General features: G+C 46.1%; 1 protein-coding gene across 3 annotated transcripts in view; it reads right to left on the reverse strand.

The window, feature by feature from the left end:
- LOC8036074 (three-prime repair exonuclease 1-like) overlaps positions 1-15,945 on the reverse strand; it is a 34,545-nt gene extending 18,600 nt beyond the window's left edge. For all 3 annotated transcript variants that reach the window (XM_040214898.2, XM_040214897.2, XM_029967147.3), the window contains exon 1: positions 15,770-15,945. In XM_040214898.2, the coding sequence (XP_040070832.1) occupies positions 15,770-15,785 (16 nt within the window). In that variant the 5' untranslated portion in view covers positions 15,786-15,945. The remainder of the gene's footprint in view (positions 1-15,769) is intronic.
- Positions 15,946-19,755: the final 3,810 nt, after the last annotated feature.

Here is a 19,755-nt window from a genome sequence, read left to right on the forward strand (position 1 = left end):
CTAACCAGGAGCTAGACGTCTATAGCAAACGTGTTTTGTCAGCCGCCACCAGTCTTCCACATACAAGGTTGAATGACATGCATTTCTTTACGGTTATGGCGGTTATGAAATTAATGCAAACGTGCAGGCCAGCTGTACAGAATGAACGATAATAATCCCTGGAGAAAGAGAACAAGGGCGAGAAAGGACAAACACACAACTCCAAACACAGCTAGGTGGCTGGTGCGCGCAGAAAAAATCCGCCTGGTCCTGGTATCGAACCAGGGAATCCTCCATTTGCAATTAATCGCTCTACCAACTGAGCTAACCAGGAGCTAGATCTCAGCAGAGCGAATGGGTTTTATCAGGTGCCAACAGTCTAACACCAACGAGAGTGAATGGCAGGCACATCTTTATGGATACGATGGTAGTGCAAAGGGGCAGCCGAGCTGGACAGAATAAACTATAATAATCCCTGAAGAAGGAGAACAAGAGGGAGAAAGGACAAACACACATCTCCAAACAGAGCTAGGTGACTGGTGCGCTCTGAAAAATTCCAGCTGCTCCTGGAACCGAACCAGGGACCTCTACATTCCCAGTGGAACTCTCTACCAACTGAGCTAACCAGGAGCTAGACGTCTAGAGCAAACGAGTTTCATCCACTGCCATCTGTCTAACACATGCAAGGTTGAATGGCATGCTTATTTTTCTGGTTACGATGGTAATTAAAAAGGTGCAGACGATCTGGACAGAATGAACTATAATAATCCCTGAAGAAGGAGAACAAGGGGGAGAAAGGAAAAACCCACATCTCCAAACAGAGCTAGGTGACAGGTGCGCGCTGAAAAAATCCGGCTGGTCCTGGAACCAAACAAGGGACCTCTACATTCCCAGTGGAACTCTCTTCCAGCTGAGCTAACCAGGAGCTAGACGTCTAGAGCAAACGAGTTTCATCCACTGCCATCCGTGTACCACATACAAGGTTGAATGGCATGCTTATTTTTACGGTTACGATGACAATGCAAAGACACAGGCGATCTGGACAGAATAAACAATAATAATCCCTGAAAAGGAGACCAAGGGGGAGAAAGGACAAACAAATATCTCCAAACAGAGCTGGGTGACTGGTGCGCGCTGAAAAAATCCGGCTGGTCCTGGAACCAAACAAGGGACCTCTACATTCCCAGTGGAACTCTCTTCCAGCTGAGCTAACCAGGAGCTAGACGTCTAGAGCAAACGAGTTTCATCCACTGCCATCTGTGTACCACATACAAGGTTGAATGGCATGCATATTTTTACAGTTGCGATGATAATGCAAAGGCGCAGGCGATCTGGACAGAATAAACTATAATAATCGCTGAAGAAGGCGAACAAGGGGGACAAAGGACAAACAAACATCTTCAAACAGAGCTAGGTGACTGGTGCGCGTTGAAAAAATCCGGCTGGTCCTGGAACCGAACCAGGGACCTCTACATTCCCAGCGGAACTATCTACCAACTGAGCTAACCAGGAGCTAGACGTCTAGAGCAAACGAGTTTTATCCACTGCCAGCTGTGTAACACATACAAGGTTGAATGGCATGCATATTTTTACGGTTACGATGTAAAGGTGCAGGCGATCTGGACAGAATATACTATAACATCCATGAAAAAGGAGAACAAGGGGGCGAAAGGACAAACACACATCTCCAAACAGAGCTAAGTGACTGGTGCGCTCTGAAAAATTCCAGCTGCTCCTGGAACCGAACCAAGGACCTCTACATTCCCAGTGGAACTCTCTACCAACTGAGCTAACCAGGAGCTAGACGTCTAGAGCAAACGAGTTTTATCCACTGCCACCTGTCTAACACATACAAGGTTGAAAGGCAAGCTTATTTTTCCGGTTACTATGGTAATTAAAAAGGCGCAGACGATCTGGACAGAATAAGCTATAATTATCCCTGAAGAAGGAGAACAAGGGGGCGAAAGGTCAAACACACATCTCCAAACAGGGCTAGGTGACTGGTGTGCGCTGAAAAATTCCAGCAGGTCCTGGAACCGAACCAGGGACCTCTACATTCCCAGTGGAACTCTCTACCAACTGAGCTAACCAGGAGTTTGACATCTAGAGCAAACGAGTTTTATCCACTGCCTCCTGTCTAACACATACACGGTTGAATGGCATGCTTATTTTTCCGGTTACGATGGTAATTAAAAAAGTGCAGACGATCTGGACAGAATAAACTATTATAATCCCTGAAGAAGGAGAACAAGGAGGAGAAAGGACAAACCCAGATCCCCAAACAGAGCTAAGTGACTGGTGCGCGCTGAAAAATTCCAGCTGGCCCTGGAACCGAACCAGGGACCTCTAAATTCCTAGTGGAACTCTCTACCAACTGAGCTAACCAGGAGCTAGACGTCTAGAGCAAGCGAGTTTTATATACTGCCACCTGTGTAACACATACAAGGTTGAATGGCATGCATATTTTTACGGATACCATGGTAATGCAAAGGTGCAGGCGATCTGGACAGAATAAACTGTAATAATCCATGAAGAAGGCGAACAAGGGGGCGAAAGGACAAACACACATCTCCAAACAGAGCTAGGTGACTGGTGCGCTCTGAAAAATTCCAGCTGCTCCTGGAACCGAACCAGGGACCTCTACATTCCTAGTGGAACTCTCTACCAACTGAGCTAACCAGGAGCTAGACGTCTAGAGCAAACGAGTTTGATCCACTGCCACCGGTGTAACACATACAAGGTTGAATGGCATGCATATCTTTACGGATACGATGGTAATGCAAAGGTTGGTTGGTTGGTTGATTTGGTGTTTATGGCGCAAAAGCTACTAAGGCCATAGAGCGCCAAAAACGAGACTATTGCTGGAAAAGGTTTGGAGAGAAAAAAGAGGCTTTAGTAGCCAGTGATTAGATAAACGATGGTAATGGGGTACCAAAACGTAAAAGGGTGATGGGCATGATCTGTAGGTTAAGAAAGCTACAATCGGTGTAGAAGGCCGATACTATCTAAAAATTTGAAAACATTAGTATGTGTCACAAGACAATCATCACTTAAGAGCAGAGCTGGGTGTAGTGGGACTTGTTCTTGATACAGCTGCGAAAAATACAAAAGCCCTTCTTCATGATAAGCAGGACATTCAACTAGAATATGAAGAATGCTTAAGGCATTGTCACACTGCTCACAAGTGGGGGCATCTTCCCCACGAAGGAGGTAGCCATGAGTCAGATGAGTGTGACCAATCCTGAGCCGGCAAAGGACAACCTCAAAAAAGCGTTCCTGGTGGCGTGCACTCTGCCATTCGCTCAAAAGAGGTTTGATCATGTGCAACTTGTTGCCGATTTCTTGGTCCCATTCAGCCTGCCATTTGCACTTAACGTGACGCCTGAGAAGGCCTTTGTAGTCTGTATAAGGAATGCTGTGGAGGTCAACTGTTCGTTTTACACAAGTACTTGCTGCGCGATCTGCTGCCTCATTGCCTGGAATGCCCACGTGGCTGGGAATCCAGCAAAATACAATCTCGTATCCCTGTCTTGAGGCAGCAACAACCTTATTTCGCAGTTCAAGGAGCAGGAAGTGCTTGAGGGGTGTTAGTGAAGACAGTGCATGCAATGCACTGAGGGAGTCTGTGTATACGATGGAGCGAGAGAGCTTTTTATCAAGTATGAAGCCTATGGTAAGAAGCAGACCATAGAGCTCCGCTGTAAAAATAGAAGCAGAGGAGTTGATTCGCCTAACAAGCTGAACTGTTGGGCCAATTATGGAACACCCAGCAGCAGATTCCGTCTTTGTACCATCTGTGTAGAAGCTTACATATTCGGAATACTGACATTGCAGTGCTAAGAATTCCTGAAGAAACACACCATTAGGAGTATCAGCTTTCTTGTATCACGTGAGTGAAAGGTCACACTTAATGACAGGGTGCTCCCAAGGTGCTCCCGCAACAGTAGACTGCACTACCGGGGGCTTCCAATCGAGTCCCATGTTCACACTGGCACTTTTCAATCTCAAAGAGAAGGGAGGCACAATTGTGGCTTTGTTTTGAAACACCCTTTCAGAGCGCATGTCTTCCACAGCCATTCGCGCAGGGTGATCAGAGATGGACCTGACTCTCAGGGAATACATAAAGCCCAGAGAAAATCTTCTCTTCTCAAGAGACAGCTCGTTGGCCTCTGCATACAGACTTGGCACAGGAGACGTGCGAAAGGCACCCGTCGCCAATCGCAACCCAAAATGATGAATAGGGTCGAGCATTTTTAGAATGGAAGGCCTAGCTGAACCGTAAACAATACTGCCATAGTCCAGTCGTGATCGCACTATCGAGCGATATATCCTCAAAAGGCACGTCCGGTCAGAACCCCAGGATCGGTGGGACAGGACTTTAAGAATATTAAGTGATTTGTAAGCTTTTAATCTTAGATTCTTAATATGGGCACCAAAGGTTAGTTTGCTGTCAAATGTAAGACCCAGAAACGTGTACTCACGCTTCACAGAAATTGTGGAGTTGTTTAGTGCAAGAACAGGTTCTGGAAGTAGTCCGCGTTTCCGAGAAAAGCACACACAAACTGTTTTATCTGAGGAAAACTTAAACCCATTTTGATTGGCCCAGGTTGATGGCTTATTGATAGTTAGCTGAATTCGTCGCTCACACAGTGAATGATTGCAAGACGACACTGAGATCTGAAGGTCATCGACATAGAGTGAATATTGCACCGATGGGGGGATAGCCAATGCAAGGGAGTTCATTTTGACAATAAACAAAGTGACACTAAGAACGCCTCCCTGAGGGACGCCATTTTCCTGGACAAACACTTTAGATAAAGCCGTTCCTATCTGAACACGAAAGGTGCGCCTGCTGAGGTAGCTCTCAATGGTACGAAGCATTCGACCACGGATACCCATATCATACAAGTCCCTCAGTGTACCAAAACGCCAGGCTGTATCGTAGGCTTTTTCGAGGTCAAAAAATACAGAGGCAATGTTGTCTATGAACGAAGGCCTCACGCACGACTGTCTCCAGCCGTACTAAATGGTCAAGAGTGGACCGAGACGAACGATAGCCGCATTGGTTCACATCTAGATGTCTATTTAGTTCAAGGAAATACATCAATCTTTTATTAATTATTCGTTCAAGAGTCTTTCTAAAGCAGCTAGTCAAAGCGATAGGCCTAGAACTAGCTGCACAGGATGGATCCTTACCGGGCTTGAGTATGGGTATGATTGTTGCCATTCTCCAGTCCAATGGAAAGTAGCCCTCAAACCAAATACGATTAAAAAGGTATAAAACAATATTAAGTGTGGAAGGATGGAGATGTTGAAGCATATAATAATGAATACCATCTGGACCAGGAGCCGATGACTTAGAGTTTTGGAGCACTATGTTCGGTTCGTGTAAAGTAAAGGGGGCATTATAAGCTTCGCGTTCACCACCGGATGTTGTCAGTACCATACCTTCAGCTTTCCTTTTATGTTGCAGGAAAGCAGGCGAGTAATGCTGCGAGCTGGAAATGATTTCAAAATGCTCGCCAAGGATGTTGCCCTGCTCTTCAAGATTGCTTGGGCATTTTCCATTTCTGGAAAGAAGTGAAATAGTGAAAGCATGATATGAGCCATTTACTTTATGAATCCTGTCCCATACTTCCTTGGAAGAAGTACTACTATTGATAGAGGACGCATATTTTTGCCAGCTCTCGCGTTTCGCTTTCCGACGAATGTACCTAGACCGAGCTTTCATTTTTCGGAAAGATATCAGGTTGTCCCGAGTTGGATAACGTCTTAGAACACTCCAAGCTTTGTTTTGCTGTTTGCGACTCTCTTTACAGTCTTCATTCCACCATGGCTTCGGTCGTCTAGGGAGCTGTCCAGATGACCGAGGGATTGAGAGTGACGCTGCAGTGAGAATATGAGATGTTAAAAGATGGCTGAGCTCATCAATCGAAAGCTGATCGAGGCGAGAACAGGCCAGGAGTGATGACTGCTTAAAAAGGCTCCAGTCTGCTTTTTCAAACTTCCAGCATGGATGGCGCATAGGTGAAGACTGCGGAGTGTCGTTACATTTTAAAATAATGGGGAAGTGGTCACTTCCATGGGGATTCTGATCAACAGTCCATGAAAAATCGGGTAGCAGATTTGCGCTGCCAATAGAAAGATCGATGCATGTAGATGACAAGGATGAAGGACTAAAATATGTAGGATGACCAGTATTAAAAATGCATAATGACTGTGAAAATAATATGGATTCGATTATCTTTCCACGTGTATCTGTATGATCACTTCCCCAGAGGGTACTATGTGCGTTAAAATCACCGAGTAAAAGAAAGGGCTCTCTGGAAGCTGGCTTAAAAGAGAGTCAAGATCCTGTCGCTTCAGAGAAAGAGAAGGTGGAAAATACACTGAATATACAGTTATGGCTTTATGCAACAAGAGACGAACAGCGATAGCTTCGAGTGGCGTCTGAAGCGGAACCTCTGCACATGGAATATGTTTTGGAAGCACCACCGCAACGCCGCCACAAGAAATGGACGTGCTAGGGCGGTCTTTACGAAACACACTGTAGCGTCTCAGAAAGTTAGTGTGAGATGTATTTAAGTGTGTTTCCTGCAAGCATAAGGCAGATGCCTTATACTCTTCTAAAAGGAACTTAACATCTGCAAGGTTAGTGAATAAGCCACGGCAGTTCCACTGAAGAATTACAGAGCCCATTTTGAAGGATAAAAGATTTCATCAATGAATTAAAGCAATCCTACATGTGCTACACACTAAGCAGGAACCACCGGCTTTTTTCCTTTTTGTTTTGATTTAGCAGTTTGCCATTCCATGTCCTCCTGATCCGAGGAAGGAGCTGAAGAGTCGGCAATGTCAACAGCTCCCTCTGCATCCTGAACCTTGGACGCAGGTTTGCCAGTTCCGACGTGGTCGCAGACCTGGACCACGAGTTTCTGGCCACGGCCAGACCCCGCCGAAGAAGTCTTCGACGTAGCAGGCCGAGACCCTCCTACATTCACGCTTTCAACGTCTTTTGACATTGATGGAGCAGCAGGTGGGCCCTGTTGCTCCGAAACAAGGCGAGCCGCCTCCGAGGGATTGGAACGACGGTCTCACTCTCCACCTTGAGAAGAGCTACTGGCACGAGGCTGCCGGTCAGCCGGAGGTCGCACCTGAAACGAGTGGGGAGTCTGTGTGCTCCCAGCGTTACCTGGGGCACCCTGCTTCCCCACAGGTTGTTTCGGGGCCTGAGAGGGGCCTGCCAAGTCCTCAAGAGAGAACTGAGTAGCCCTGGACTCCGTACGTGGTGCAGGGCCCCTGCGCACCGCGTCGGAGTAGGTACCTTTAGAAATGAAGGAAAACCTTTGTTTTGCTTCAGGGTACGATAAGTTCTCTTTGGCTCGTAAGGTAAGGATCTCCTTTTCTTGTCGCCACAGCGGGCAGGACCGAGAGTAAGCAGGGTGAGAACCCTTGCAGTTCGCGCAGGCAACTGGATCTTCACAGACGTCGGCCACATGATCGTGGCTCCCACACTTTGCACACGTCTCCCTCCCCCGTCAGCTGCGCGACCCGTGACCAAAACGCTGGCAACGGAAGCATCGCTGTGGGTTCGGGACGTACGGTCTGACACGACAATTCAAGTAGCCAGCTTTGACGAGTGCAGGAAGCGTGTGACGTTCGAACGTCAGGATAAGGTGTTTAGTTGTCACCTCTGCACCGTCACGCCTCGTCATAATGCGTTTGACCGCCACTACTCTAGATGCCCGCAGGCCTTCCAAGATCTCATCTTCACTACTGGAAAGAAGATCATCTTCTGAAATCACCGTTCTATGTGTGCTCACTGTTACCTGTATGTCACCTAGGGATGTCAATTTTAGAAGCGTAATGCTCTGGGACTTTTTGGCAACTTCTACAAGAAGATCACCAGAATGCAGTTTCTTTGCCTTGTAATCAGCACCAATCTGACTGTCAAGAACCTTCGCTACAAGAAACGGTGACATCCTAGAGAGAGGTTTATCAGGGACCTCGGAGTGAATGACCATGAATCTGGAAAATGTTTCATCATCTTTATCTTTTACTATGACAGTTCGTTCGGGACGATGCCTCTTAGCGGCACGTCCAGAACTGGGGGTTTTGGTTTGGGGGGTTGCCATAAGAGGCGAAGTTTGTTCGGAACCTGTGGTGTGCCGCCCACCACGGAGCCCAACAAGGGAATAGATAACGCACCATAACAAAAAGGGCTTTGCTGGAAACGTTATGCTATTAGCACTGCCCAGGCACTATACCCAAGTGTGGTTCTGGACAAGGGGTCTGTCGCCACCCAAAGTTAGCCCTTGCCGCCAGAGAAGTTGAAAAAGGAAAGAAGAGAAATGAGAAGAGTGAAAAGGAGGAGAAGACAAGGGTGAAAGTAGAGAGGGGATAGTAGAAGTGGCGACTAGACTGAATCATCCTGGCCGGGCCTTACCAGAACTCCCGTCTATGAGAAGCGGGGGCCGAAGTGGTGTATTGCCTTGCCCGGGGGGCCCCGAAGGGTCCAAACCTACCCCGGGCTCGGTTCAACCACCAGGATGCCCTTTTCCCCAGACACGGGAAAGCCACGCACAGCCAGACGTGGGCGGGCGAACCCGCATGGCTCGGGGTCCGTGGAGACGCCACTCTCCAAACACCTGTTTTCACAGATGCCCCCTGCGGGGGGTAATGCAAAGGTGCAGGCGATCTGGACAGAATAAACTATAATAATTCCTGAAGAAGGCGAACAAGGGGCGGAAAGGACAAACACATATCTCGAAACAGAGCTAGGTGACTGGTGCGCGCTGAAAAATTCCAGCTGGTCCTGGAACCGAACCAGGGACCTCTAAATTCCCAGTGGAACTCTCTACCAACTGAGCTAACCAGGAGCTAGACGTCTAGAGCAAACGAGTTTGATCCACTTCCACCTGTGTAACACATTCAAGGTTGAATGGCATGCATAGTTTTACGGATACGATGGTAATGCAAAGATGCAGGCGATCTGGACAGAATAAACTATAATAATTTCTGAAGAAGGAGAACAAGGGGGAGAAAGGACAAAAACACACATCTTCAAACAGAGCTAGCTAGGTGACTGGTGCGCGCTGAAGAATTCGAGCTGGTCCTGGAACCTATCCAGGGACCTCTATATTCCCAGTGGAACTTTCTACCAGCTGAGCTAACTAGGAGGTAGACGTAAGTAGAGCAGACGGGTTTTATCAGCTGCAACCAAAACCAACAAAGGTAAAGTGCTTGCATGTCTGTGACGTTATGATGGTAATGCAAAAGTGCAGGCAAGCTGAACAAAATAAACTATAATAGTCCCTGGTAAAAGGGAACAAAGGGGACAGAGAGCAAACACAAAATCTCGAAACACAGGTGACTGGTGCGGGTTGAAAAATTTCGCCTGGTCCTGTTAACGAAACACCGTGACCTCTTTACTTACAGTGGAGCGCTTTACCAACTGAGCTAACCGGAAGCTAGACGTCAGTAGATCAAACGGGTTTTAACAGCTGCCACCAGTATAACACCAACAAGGGTGAACGGCCTGTATTTGTTTTTGTTATAATGGTAATGCAATTAATGCAAAAGGTGTAGGCGAGCTGGCCAGAATAAACGGTAATAATCCCTGGAGAAGAGGAACAAAGGGACAAAGGATAGACACAAATCTCCAAATATCAGGTGATTGGTGCGCGCTCAAAAAATCCGCCCTGTCTTGGTATCGAACCAGCTGGACCTCCCCATTTACAGTGGAGCGCTCTAAAAACGGAGTTAACCCGGTTCCTCTACTAACTGTTCTACTGACGTCCAGAACCTGGTTAATTCAGTGGGTAGAGATATTCACTGAAAATAGGTCCTTGGTTTGATGCCAGGACCAGGCGGATTTTTTTTAGCGCGCACTAGTCACCTCACTGTGTTGGGAGATTGGTATTTGTCTTTTGTTCTCCTTCTCCAGGAATTATTATCGTTTATTCTGTCCAGCTCGCTTGTACCTTTGCATTACCATCATAACATAAAAAGCTTGAGACAGTTTACCCTTGTTGGTTTACCCTTGTTGGACTGGTGGCAGCTGATAAAACCCGTCTGATTTACTGACGTTTAGCTCCTGGTTAGCTCAGCAGGTAGAGCGCTCCAATGCAAATAGAGAGGTGCCTGGTTCGGTTCCAGGACCAGGCAGATTGTTTCAGCGCGCTCGAGTCACCTAGCTATGTTTGGAGATTTGTGTTTGTCCTTTGTCCCTCGTTTCACCTCCTCCGGGAATTATTATCCTATCTTATCTGTAACAGAATAAATATTCGCTCCCCACCCACCCACCCCCCTACAGACACACACACAAAGTGACCAAGTTTTTAGGTAAAACCCCCAAAGCTACGGGAATGCAAAAAAAGAAAAAGAAGCAATGTTGGTTTTTAAGTATTGATTCTGCTTTAGGCGAAACAATCAGATTAGAAGACATGACCTCAGCGCCGTAATCTCCGCAAGCCATACCCTCTTGACGCTCGCATTTTCTCACGCTTTCTCACCCCTCCAACAAAAAATCAAAACAAACCTCCCCAACTAATGATGATAAAGCAAGGGTGCATGCGGGCGACCTGGTTGAGTAGAGCTATTATTTTAAACCTGGAGAGTGGGGACAAGGAGGACAGCATAACACAAATCTGTGCTGCCCTCCTTGTCCCCACTCTCCAGGCCTACAATAATGTCGCTCCTCAACTGGAAGCCCCTGTCCCGGGTTGCTGGCGGTTGTTGATGGTCGTACAGCCGATCACGAAAGAGGTTGTCGCGAGATGACTCGGTGCATATGATAAATACACAATAAAATCTCGCATCATAACTCGACGAGTACGAGCGTGCGTTTAGTTTTGATCGTCTTTGCTGGGAACTGGGTGGTTATCGACGATCATCGTTATGCTTTTCGCGAACAGCGCAAAGCAGAGAGTCAATAGGGACGCTGTTGGACATTCACGCAAAGCATTATCGCGACGAATTTGATCGTGTACGTCGGTTCGTGCACATCGCAACTGAAGACAAACATCGAACGCCGACTGCCTGCGACCTCACGTATGCACGAATGGAGTAAATAATATTTGTTCCTAAATCAAAGCGAACACGCGTGTTGCTGCGTAAATATATCGTGGCTGGCGGGAAACACGTAACTCGGTTTCGCACTTTGGGTATGTTGACGACTCAGCCGAGTTTGAGAGCCGGCCGACGACTGTGCGTTAGCTTCCTTCGTTTTAATTTAGGCTTCTTCGTTTTTTTTTTTTTTCACGTGTATTTTAGCACTGTACACGCTGTTGACATCTGGTTTGGAGTGCACAGAGTCACAGACCTCGTGCACTCGGGCCCTTTTCGATGGGGTCGTCGTTGCCGCGACGGTGACCGAGGAACGAAATTCATTACTTTCTCACTTGGGTGAGCGTCCGAGGATCACTAATTAGTTCACGTAACTGGAAAATTCAGAATATAATTCACGAGGGTTTTACCGGTGAAATGAAATCCCCGCGAAAGAACTGGTCCGATTTCTGCAGCCGCCCACAGAGCAAAAAACCACGACGGCAACGCCACACTTTCGTTTCGCCGCCCTGCCGCCCCCCGAATGCCCCGCGCGAAAGCCCGTGAACGCAACTCGACGCACACACGCAAAAGGATTTCAACCATGCCAGGCTTTACGATGTTTACCAAATCTCGCTGATGTTACATTCTCCTTGTTTACGCCTTTTTTATAGGCTTAAAAAATATGACGTCATTCTTCCTTATGTCCTTGAGGCAAAGGAATGGTAATTCGAGGCAGCCTAGCTGACATATGCGGCGTGAGTCATCAAAACCAGGGATGTCGCGAACCTCCATAGGTTCGAAATCGAAAGGTTTCGATATTTTCGAACCAACCTGATGTTCGAATTCGAAAAGTTTTGATATTTTCGACCGTACAGGAATTCGAATTCGAAAAATTCGCAACTTTCAAAAATCGTGGAGTTTCGAATTTAAAAAAGTTCGAAGGTTTCACGGTTTCTAAAAGTTTGGGTTCGATTATTTCGAACATTTTTTTTTTTTTTTACTTCAGGTTCGAGAAATGCAAAGATTTCAAACTTTTCTAACTTGAAATTCGAGAGATTCGAATGTTTCAATTTTTTTTTCCATCTGAAATTCGGAAAATGCGAACGTTTCGAATTCTTATAGAAATAAAGGTCGGAAAGTTCGAAGGTTTCGATTTTCTTTTAGGGCTAAATTCGAAAAAAAAAAACTTTAAAGGTTTCGAATTTCTTTCAAGTCCAAGTGCGCGAAGTTCGAAGTCTGGTTTTCATGTTCCGCCAAAGTTTTAGTTTCAAATAACGTTTTCATGCCTCAGTGGTTTTCACGAAATCAGGTTTAGAAAAGTTCAGGTGTGATATTTAGACTGCGCGAAGTTGGTCAGACAATTAAATGCGACCACGAGTGTCCCGGGTGTGCTGGAATATTTGCCAGTGCAGAGTGACGTGTGACCACAGATCAGTAATTGTGGTCACACCGTGCATCACGAAGTAGTAATCCCACGAACGCACTGTTTAACGATACTCATCCAGTTTGAAACGGCCAGGGGCAGGCAGGTCGTTGAGGCTCAGAAAAACCTTGAAGCGATCTGGCAAACTGCCTCCCTTGCACGCTGGTAGTAATCCGATCGAACGCCGCCCGAATGACGCTGGCATATACTAGGTTTAGTTCGTACACGATGCAAAATCCTGAGACTGGGAATGAAATTTGAAAGAAAAAGTGTAAGAAGACAGAAAAAAGGGGACAGGACAACGTCTCCAACGCAGCTCAGGACAACGTCTCAAACTTAACTCAGCTGAAAACTCAGCTCAGGACAACGTCTCAAATTCAACTCAGCTTAGTTTGAGACGTTGTACTGTCCCCTTTTTTCTTTCTTCTTACACTATTTCTTGCGAACTGCATTCCCAGTCTCAGGATTTTGCATCACGATCAACATACACCAGCTCGCCTGCACCTTGACAATTTTTTAGTTTGTGATTGCTTTGGAGGTTTATTTTCCGGGACGGAAGAAACGCCGAGCAAAAAGCACAGAAGCTAACACAACTTGAAGTCGAGGAGTGTTCTACCATACCAGTGGCGTCGAAAGAGGAAAAGCCGGGAGGGAGGGGGGGGGGGGGGGGGCTCCAGTCTCTTTCTCCCCCCCCCCCCCCCCAGATATTTCGGACTGTTAAAGAAAACAATACGGGGAAAGACGGCATGGTCGAGCGTATTTTAACCTGAAATTATTTATGCATATGTTTAGCTACTGTCGCTCTTCACTGCATGAAAGATCGCGTAGATCAGGGGTCGCCAGGCTGACCCGGCTTATGAGCCGCAAACAAAACCAAGAAACTGTAAGAGCCGCGGCGGGGGGGGGGGGGGGGACGGGGGGGGGGGGGGTTAGAATGGCGTCCACCCGGGCTTCCGCGATCTTCACCAAGAAACGATAGGGACCATCCATTATCTAAAGGGGACAAGTATCACCGGCGAGTGACGAAGGCCGCGAAACTGAACATTTCCTCGACCCCAAGCCAAAGCGCATGCGTGGTTTGACAGTCCCTGTCCTTGATGCCTTTCCCCCTAGGGTCCGGCAAACTCCCTCGAACAATAAAAAAACAGGATCTGTGGAAACATACAAGCGAAAGCGGTTCGACTGTACGTATGGGGGCACAAGGCTGACAAACCGCAAGCTATTCTTTATTATGAAATCCTTGGTTCCGCGGTTTGGCCAAGTGCGGTCCAAGTGCGGTTCCGCGAGCCGCACTTGGACCAGCGAAGAGCCGCATGCGGCTCGCGAGCCGCGGTTCGGCCACTCCTGGCGTACATGGTCACTCTTAGAAACTCGTTGTCAGAAGGCACTCGTCACATGCTCGGTGCTTCGGAAGTTCAAAACTATATCTGTTCGACCTAAATAACTATGCCATTGGTAAAAAAATAATAAATAAATAAACATAACAATAAACGCAGAAATAAAAAGCTAAAGAGAAAAAAAAAAAAAAAAAAAAAAAAAAACTACCAAGAACCCGCAGAAAGTGTTGTATTCTTGAATATTCAGAGGCCCAGAACTACGAAACAAGTTCCTCCTACCAAAATGTGTCGAGGCTAAAAGGAACACGTCCCAGGGATGTAAATTAATAATAAACAAAAAAACATTAAAAATGCTTTTTTTTTATGACGTGCTTAACTTGAACAATTTTAGAAATCTTCTCCCATGAGTTAATTTATTCCTCAACGTGAAAAAAACAATAAATACATTATTTTGTATTCTGCAGAGGGTAATGATATGTACTGTCTATGGTGTTAATTTAAGTGCGATACCTCACACAATTTAGACGAAAAAAAAATTACCAAGTTTAGGGCATAATTGCCCGTAGATACATGTTTGGATATTTCTCCGAAACTCGTTTTGAACAACAATAATCATATCTCAAGACGACACTTACCTAGGCTATACGATGATCATTCTTAAAAAAGTTTAACATCTCTAACATAAATAGCTGAGGCTGTAGTGCGCTTCAAATATGGCACAAACGACAATCGTCAAAAACCCGTCGTCCTTTCTCGCTCCTTCGGGAATCTACTTCTCTAAAACCAAGCATGCCAGATGATTGAAATAAACGGCATTGTCTTTCGCAAGGAATGCGGCACCGCATGTAAATATGCGAAAAAAAAAAAGAAAAAAGAATTACGAATGTACCTTAGAGCTTGAATCCAAATGAAACCACCCGCCGGTCTTTCCAAGTTCGACGAACTTCGAACTTTTACGCTAAAAGTTCGAAGTTCATCCACCTTTCGACTTTTCAGGAATCGGCAGTTCGACAATTTTATAATTCTTTAGATTAATAACTTTGAAAATTATCGAATTTCTTAGCGTAAGAAGTTCGAAAGTAATCGAATTTTGCAGCGTAATAAGTTCGAAATTTCGAAGAGCGTCGAACTCGTCAGTTTAGTAAGGCCGAAAATTCGACTTCAGTCGAATTTCCCGATATAGAAAGTCGAAAATTCGAAGTCTTTCGAACCGCCTGATTCGATCATCGAACCTTCGGTTCGAAAAAAGTTCGGGGCATCCCTAATCAAAACTAAATTTGCCGTTTCGTGTTTAGGCATTGTAAGGTAAGTCAGCGCCTTCGAGGAGCGGTGACACGCTGTAGAATGAAGATGATAAATTTAGCCAGTGCAGTACGACGGTACGACTGATAGCCTGGGGTCTTTGCCGCATGCAAGCGATTTCGCAAGCGACAAGACGAGCGCCGGCTACAAGCGACCGAGTCTGCGACGAGCGGCGGAGATTTCAGGCTGAACCGCCTGCAGGTGGTTTGGCGAGCGACGAGTCAGGGACGAGCGCCGAAGATTTTTCCCTGCCGCTCGGTTTTTAGATTTCTAGAAAACATCGCTCATCACGTTGGTCGCTTGCTACCGTCGCTTTCTCGCGGTTTGCCTCGTCGCGGGATTGACCGCGGCACAGCGAAGCGGGTCGCCGTCGCCTGCTCGTCGCTCGCCAAATCGCTTACATGCGGTTACGCGCATCACGACAACACGCCGGTACGATGCTCGTCCAGATCAAAACCGGCAGAGGCGGCGAATGAACCCAGGATCCTCTGCAGCGCAAGCTTTTATTCCACGTGCTCCGATCTGCGGTGCGCCAATACAGTCGGCCACCGATACCCCGCGTGAGCCACCGACGAGCTACAACGCACTGAATGAATCGGAACACGTGAAGGAAAACGAAAGCACGACCAGGCGCGCTGATGAACACAACTTTGCACATATAGTTCCTTGTTATGCTTACCGTCCGTGCGGTCCATGTGAAATCGGTCGAGTTGTCGGACTTCAGAACTTGGAATCCTGCAAGTTGTCCCAGAGACCGAGCCACAGAGCCAATCAGAAACGAAGCTAACGGCGAAAACGAGGCAGTGGAGACGACGACAAAGAGCCAAAGATCCGCGCGGGTGCCACTCGTCGACTCGTCGCTCTGCCGCTATGTTCCTACGTACCTGTCCCTGTTGCTAGATGGCGCAAGTAGTCTGAGCAGCGGTCAGATGCAGCGACAGAGGAGCAGACGCTGGGAAAGCAAACAGTAGGGAGTTTTCGTAGAGCGCGTTTTCCCCTCCGCTACGAAGCCGCTCCTGCGAATGCGCGCCGATAGCCTTCACGGTAGAGTTCTGGGTCTCGTAGCGGGCTGCGGCGAGCGTTGCGGGGCGGTGAAAACGATCTACGAAAACTCCCTTTTATCAAACACAGGTTACCGGACTGGTTGGTGGCATAAGTCGAGGGAAGAGGTGAAGTGGGGCTGCACTAGCCCAACACCTCCTAGAAACTAAGGCTGTAGCGCTCTTCTCGTGACGTCGCAAAGGAAGGCCATCGGGGGCGCGCGTCGAAACGAAGGCAACGCGCGTGGATCGACCGTCGTAGCGCGCCTTTAGTCACATACGCGTGTCTTATTAGCTAAAATGAAAGCTGCACATAGCAACGGGTCTTGAAAACATTTTATTACACAGGCAAACATTACACCGCTAACTATTCAAAACGAAATAGCACGAGGTATGCGTATAAGACGTCTAAACACAAATGTGATTGTTTTAAGTCGAAAACGTTCAGCAACACAATTATTGCTGTAGGAATGCATATTTCCTACAGAAATACTTCGACAAAATGGCGACACACGGAGTGATTGGACAAAGCAAAACAGATCACAGTTAAAAATCAGGTAGACGTAGTCAACGCGTACACGGCTGGACAATGTCACTTACGATCAGTGTTGGGTAAAGTACAACTAAGAGGTACTTGAAGTAATGTACAAAGTAACAGAGACCTGTTGTGCTTCAAGTAAAGTAGTAAGTACACTGGGCGCAATGTACTTGAAGTAAAGTACTATAAATACAGTGTACTTCGAAAGTAAAGTACACGTATTTTAAAACAATCTTTCATTACGCTCTTTCATTCCGCTATACAGTGATCTTTTTAACTGGTATGCATTGCCTAGGGGTAATCAGGGGTGCATGACCTATTTCCAAAAACAGTGGCGAATATGCGATAAAACCAAATGGACATAGAGTAGCTTTTTCTCAGGGATAGGGCCAAATTCTGAAGTCCCGCTTTTGAATTCGGCGCCGCTTGCACTGGTTTGTTGCACCCAAGCGGGTTAAATGAACAAGGAGAGGGCATGGCATCAGCCCCGTTGCTTCCGCAAGCAATCCTCTCATATGGGAGAGTCCTCTCCTTAATAAAAAAAAAAAAAAATAATACTGAGTGTGCAAGCAAGCTGGTGATAATTAATCATAATGTGACACCTGAGATTGGGGTGCGAAAAAAATTAAGGAACTCTCAAGTCGAAGGAAAAGAAAAAAAATAGAATGTCTCAAAGCATTGTGGCGTTCTCTGTCGTCTCTTTCTTCGACTTAAAAGTTTAATTTTTCCGCACCACAGTCTCAGGTGCTACATATAATTAATTTTGCTCTGCTAATATTTTAAACCTCTTCGCTTGCGCTGACCTACCGAGAAGTAGCGAGAGTTCAAAAAGCTACGGCAAAGCCGCCCCCAGAACAAACAGAGAGATGCATCGTCTGCTCAAGTTTCTGGTGAGAGTAGAATATCTCTCCCAGTATTTCTCCGAAGTGGACAAGGCATCATTTCATGATACAAAATTAACAAAACCAAATTTGGGGAATGTACTTTGAAATCTAGAATTGTACTTTCCTCGGAAAGTACCAGAAAAAAATACTTTAAGTAAGGTACAAGTACGTACTCAGAGAATGTACTTCAAGTAGAGTACATGTTTCCTAAACCTACTTGAAGTAGTACTTTAAGTATAATGTACTAAGGTACCTCCCAACACTGCTTACGATCATGTAAGCCATGTTATCGCGTGCAGTCACTGAATTATTGCATTATACTGCGGCCACATACAAAATTATTGTCATTTCGGTCGAATGCCAATATGGGGTCGGCAAATCAGCTTGCGACACTCGTATAATGACTCAAGACCGCGAGCTCATTAAATCCCATAACATTTAATGAAAATATATTAACATTTCCGTGTGGCAGGGGTACTAAACTTGCCATTTACACTCAACTAATTTACTCCTCCTATGGGCTCGAGCTGCCTTAGAACAAAATAAAACTTGTTTTGTATACAATAATACTATTACCTTAAAGGGCCTCTGACACTCCAAAAAAATGCAAAGTGCCCGCCAGTGCCCTGTGACGTAACAGTGTAGCCCAAGGTGTCGGGGCAGACAGAAGGGAGGCATCGACCTAATTGTCACTAAATTGTGTTCGCCGGAAGTCACGTGAGTGTCACTCCTCGTGCTCCCCACGAAAGTGGCTAAGACATTTTTTTTTGTCTTCTCCACGAGCGATTGTAGAGAACGAAGTTCCAGTAGAGAACGAAGTTTCAGTTCCACTAGCTTTTTATCACTGCACCGTTGGTTAGTTTGCGCTCTGTAAAGGTTGGGGGCGAAAGAGTCAGTAGGTCGACGTGAGGAGGTCAATAATGAAAGCGTTGCGAGTACAAGCCAGTGTACAAGTGCATGCCATCAGTCCTATAGTACAGAGCCATACTGGACACAAAACAAGCTATCGAGTTTTGAAAACAACAACAACAAAAAAATAGAACGCTTGTAGAAATTAGGATGTGTAGCATACGTCACGCCCGATCGCATTGCTGAAGGTTCAGACACCACGGTCGTCGAATCCTCAGATACTGTCCAGGCTGAAGATGCCCGCAGTCTAGAGAATACGAACTGGTGAGTGTACCAAGTACAAGTAAACGTCGAGCATAAAGTACGTGTTGTTTCTAGAACATGAGTAGAACTTGTTTACTAGGTTCACTGTCTCCTTTTCTTCTACCGTTACAGCAACATCAGGCGATAAAAAGCAAATAAAATAAACCTTGTACGCTTGGATGGCTCGCGAAGGTGCAGACAATAACAAACATATAAAAAAAAAGATATTACACGCAGTCGCGGTAAGCACGAGGAGTGATACAACTCATGTGACTTCCGGCGATGCCTCCCTTCTGACCGCCCTGACCTCTTGCGGTACATTGTTACGTCACAGGGCATTGGCGGGCACTTTGAATTGGCTTAGTATTTTTATTTTTTTATAAAAGAACTACGCAACTCTAAAGTGAAACAATTCTTTGGTGATATCCTGGTGCACCATTTTAACGCCTAGCATAAAAAAAAAATTTTTTTTTTTTTTTTGGGGGGGGGGGGGGGCGTGTCAGAGGCACTTTAGTACAGTTAAGATTGTAGTATACGCGCGGTAAAGGCAATAAAATAACATTAGTATAAATAAACATATAATCACAAAGCACTTTCAATATTCACACTAACTTGTTATTGATCTTCCAGCAAAAACTTGAATATTACCACGTATATTTACAGATGTCGACGCAACAGCACGCGGATAACGACGAGGAACAAGATTCCATTCTATCACGAGATGTAAAAAAAAAAAAAAAGTCGACTGCAACGCTTTGTTCGCGTTTTACATGACCAAGAAAGTCCATAAATAAGTTGTTTCTCACCTGTCGATCGTATCCATACGTCCCGCAATATCCGCCACGAAAACATTTGAACACGAACTCCAAGAGCCCTGTTTCTGTCGAGAGAGAGGTCTATCAATAATCGGCCAGTGTCATCGTTGACTAGTTGTCACACATGTCACTCAAACCGTAGCAGGACTTATTCCGCGAATGCATGTAAATGCGGTAGTATCAAACAATAAAAAAAAAAAAAAACTACCTGAGATTGCGGTGACGACAGAAAGGCG

Source organism: Ixodes scapularis, unplaced genomic scaffold, assembly GCF_016920785.2.
Source record: "Ixodes scapularis isolate PalLabHiFi unplaced genomic scaffold, ASM1692078v2 PGA_scaffold3__209_contigs__length_174095766, whole genome shotgun sequence".
Lineage (NCBI taxonomy): Eukaryota > Metazoa > Arthropoda > Arachnida > Ixodida > Ixodidae > Ixodes > Ixodes scapularis.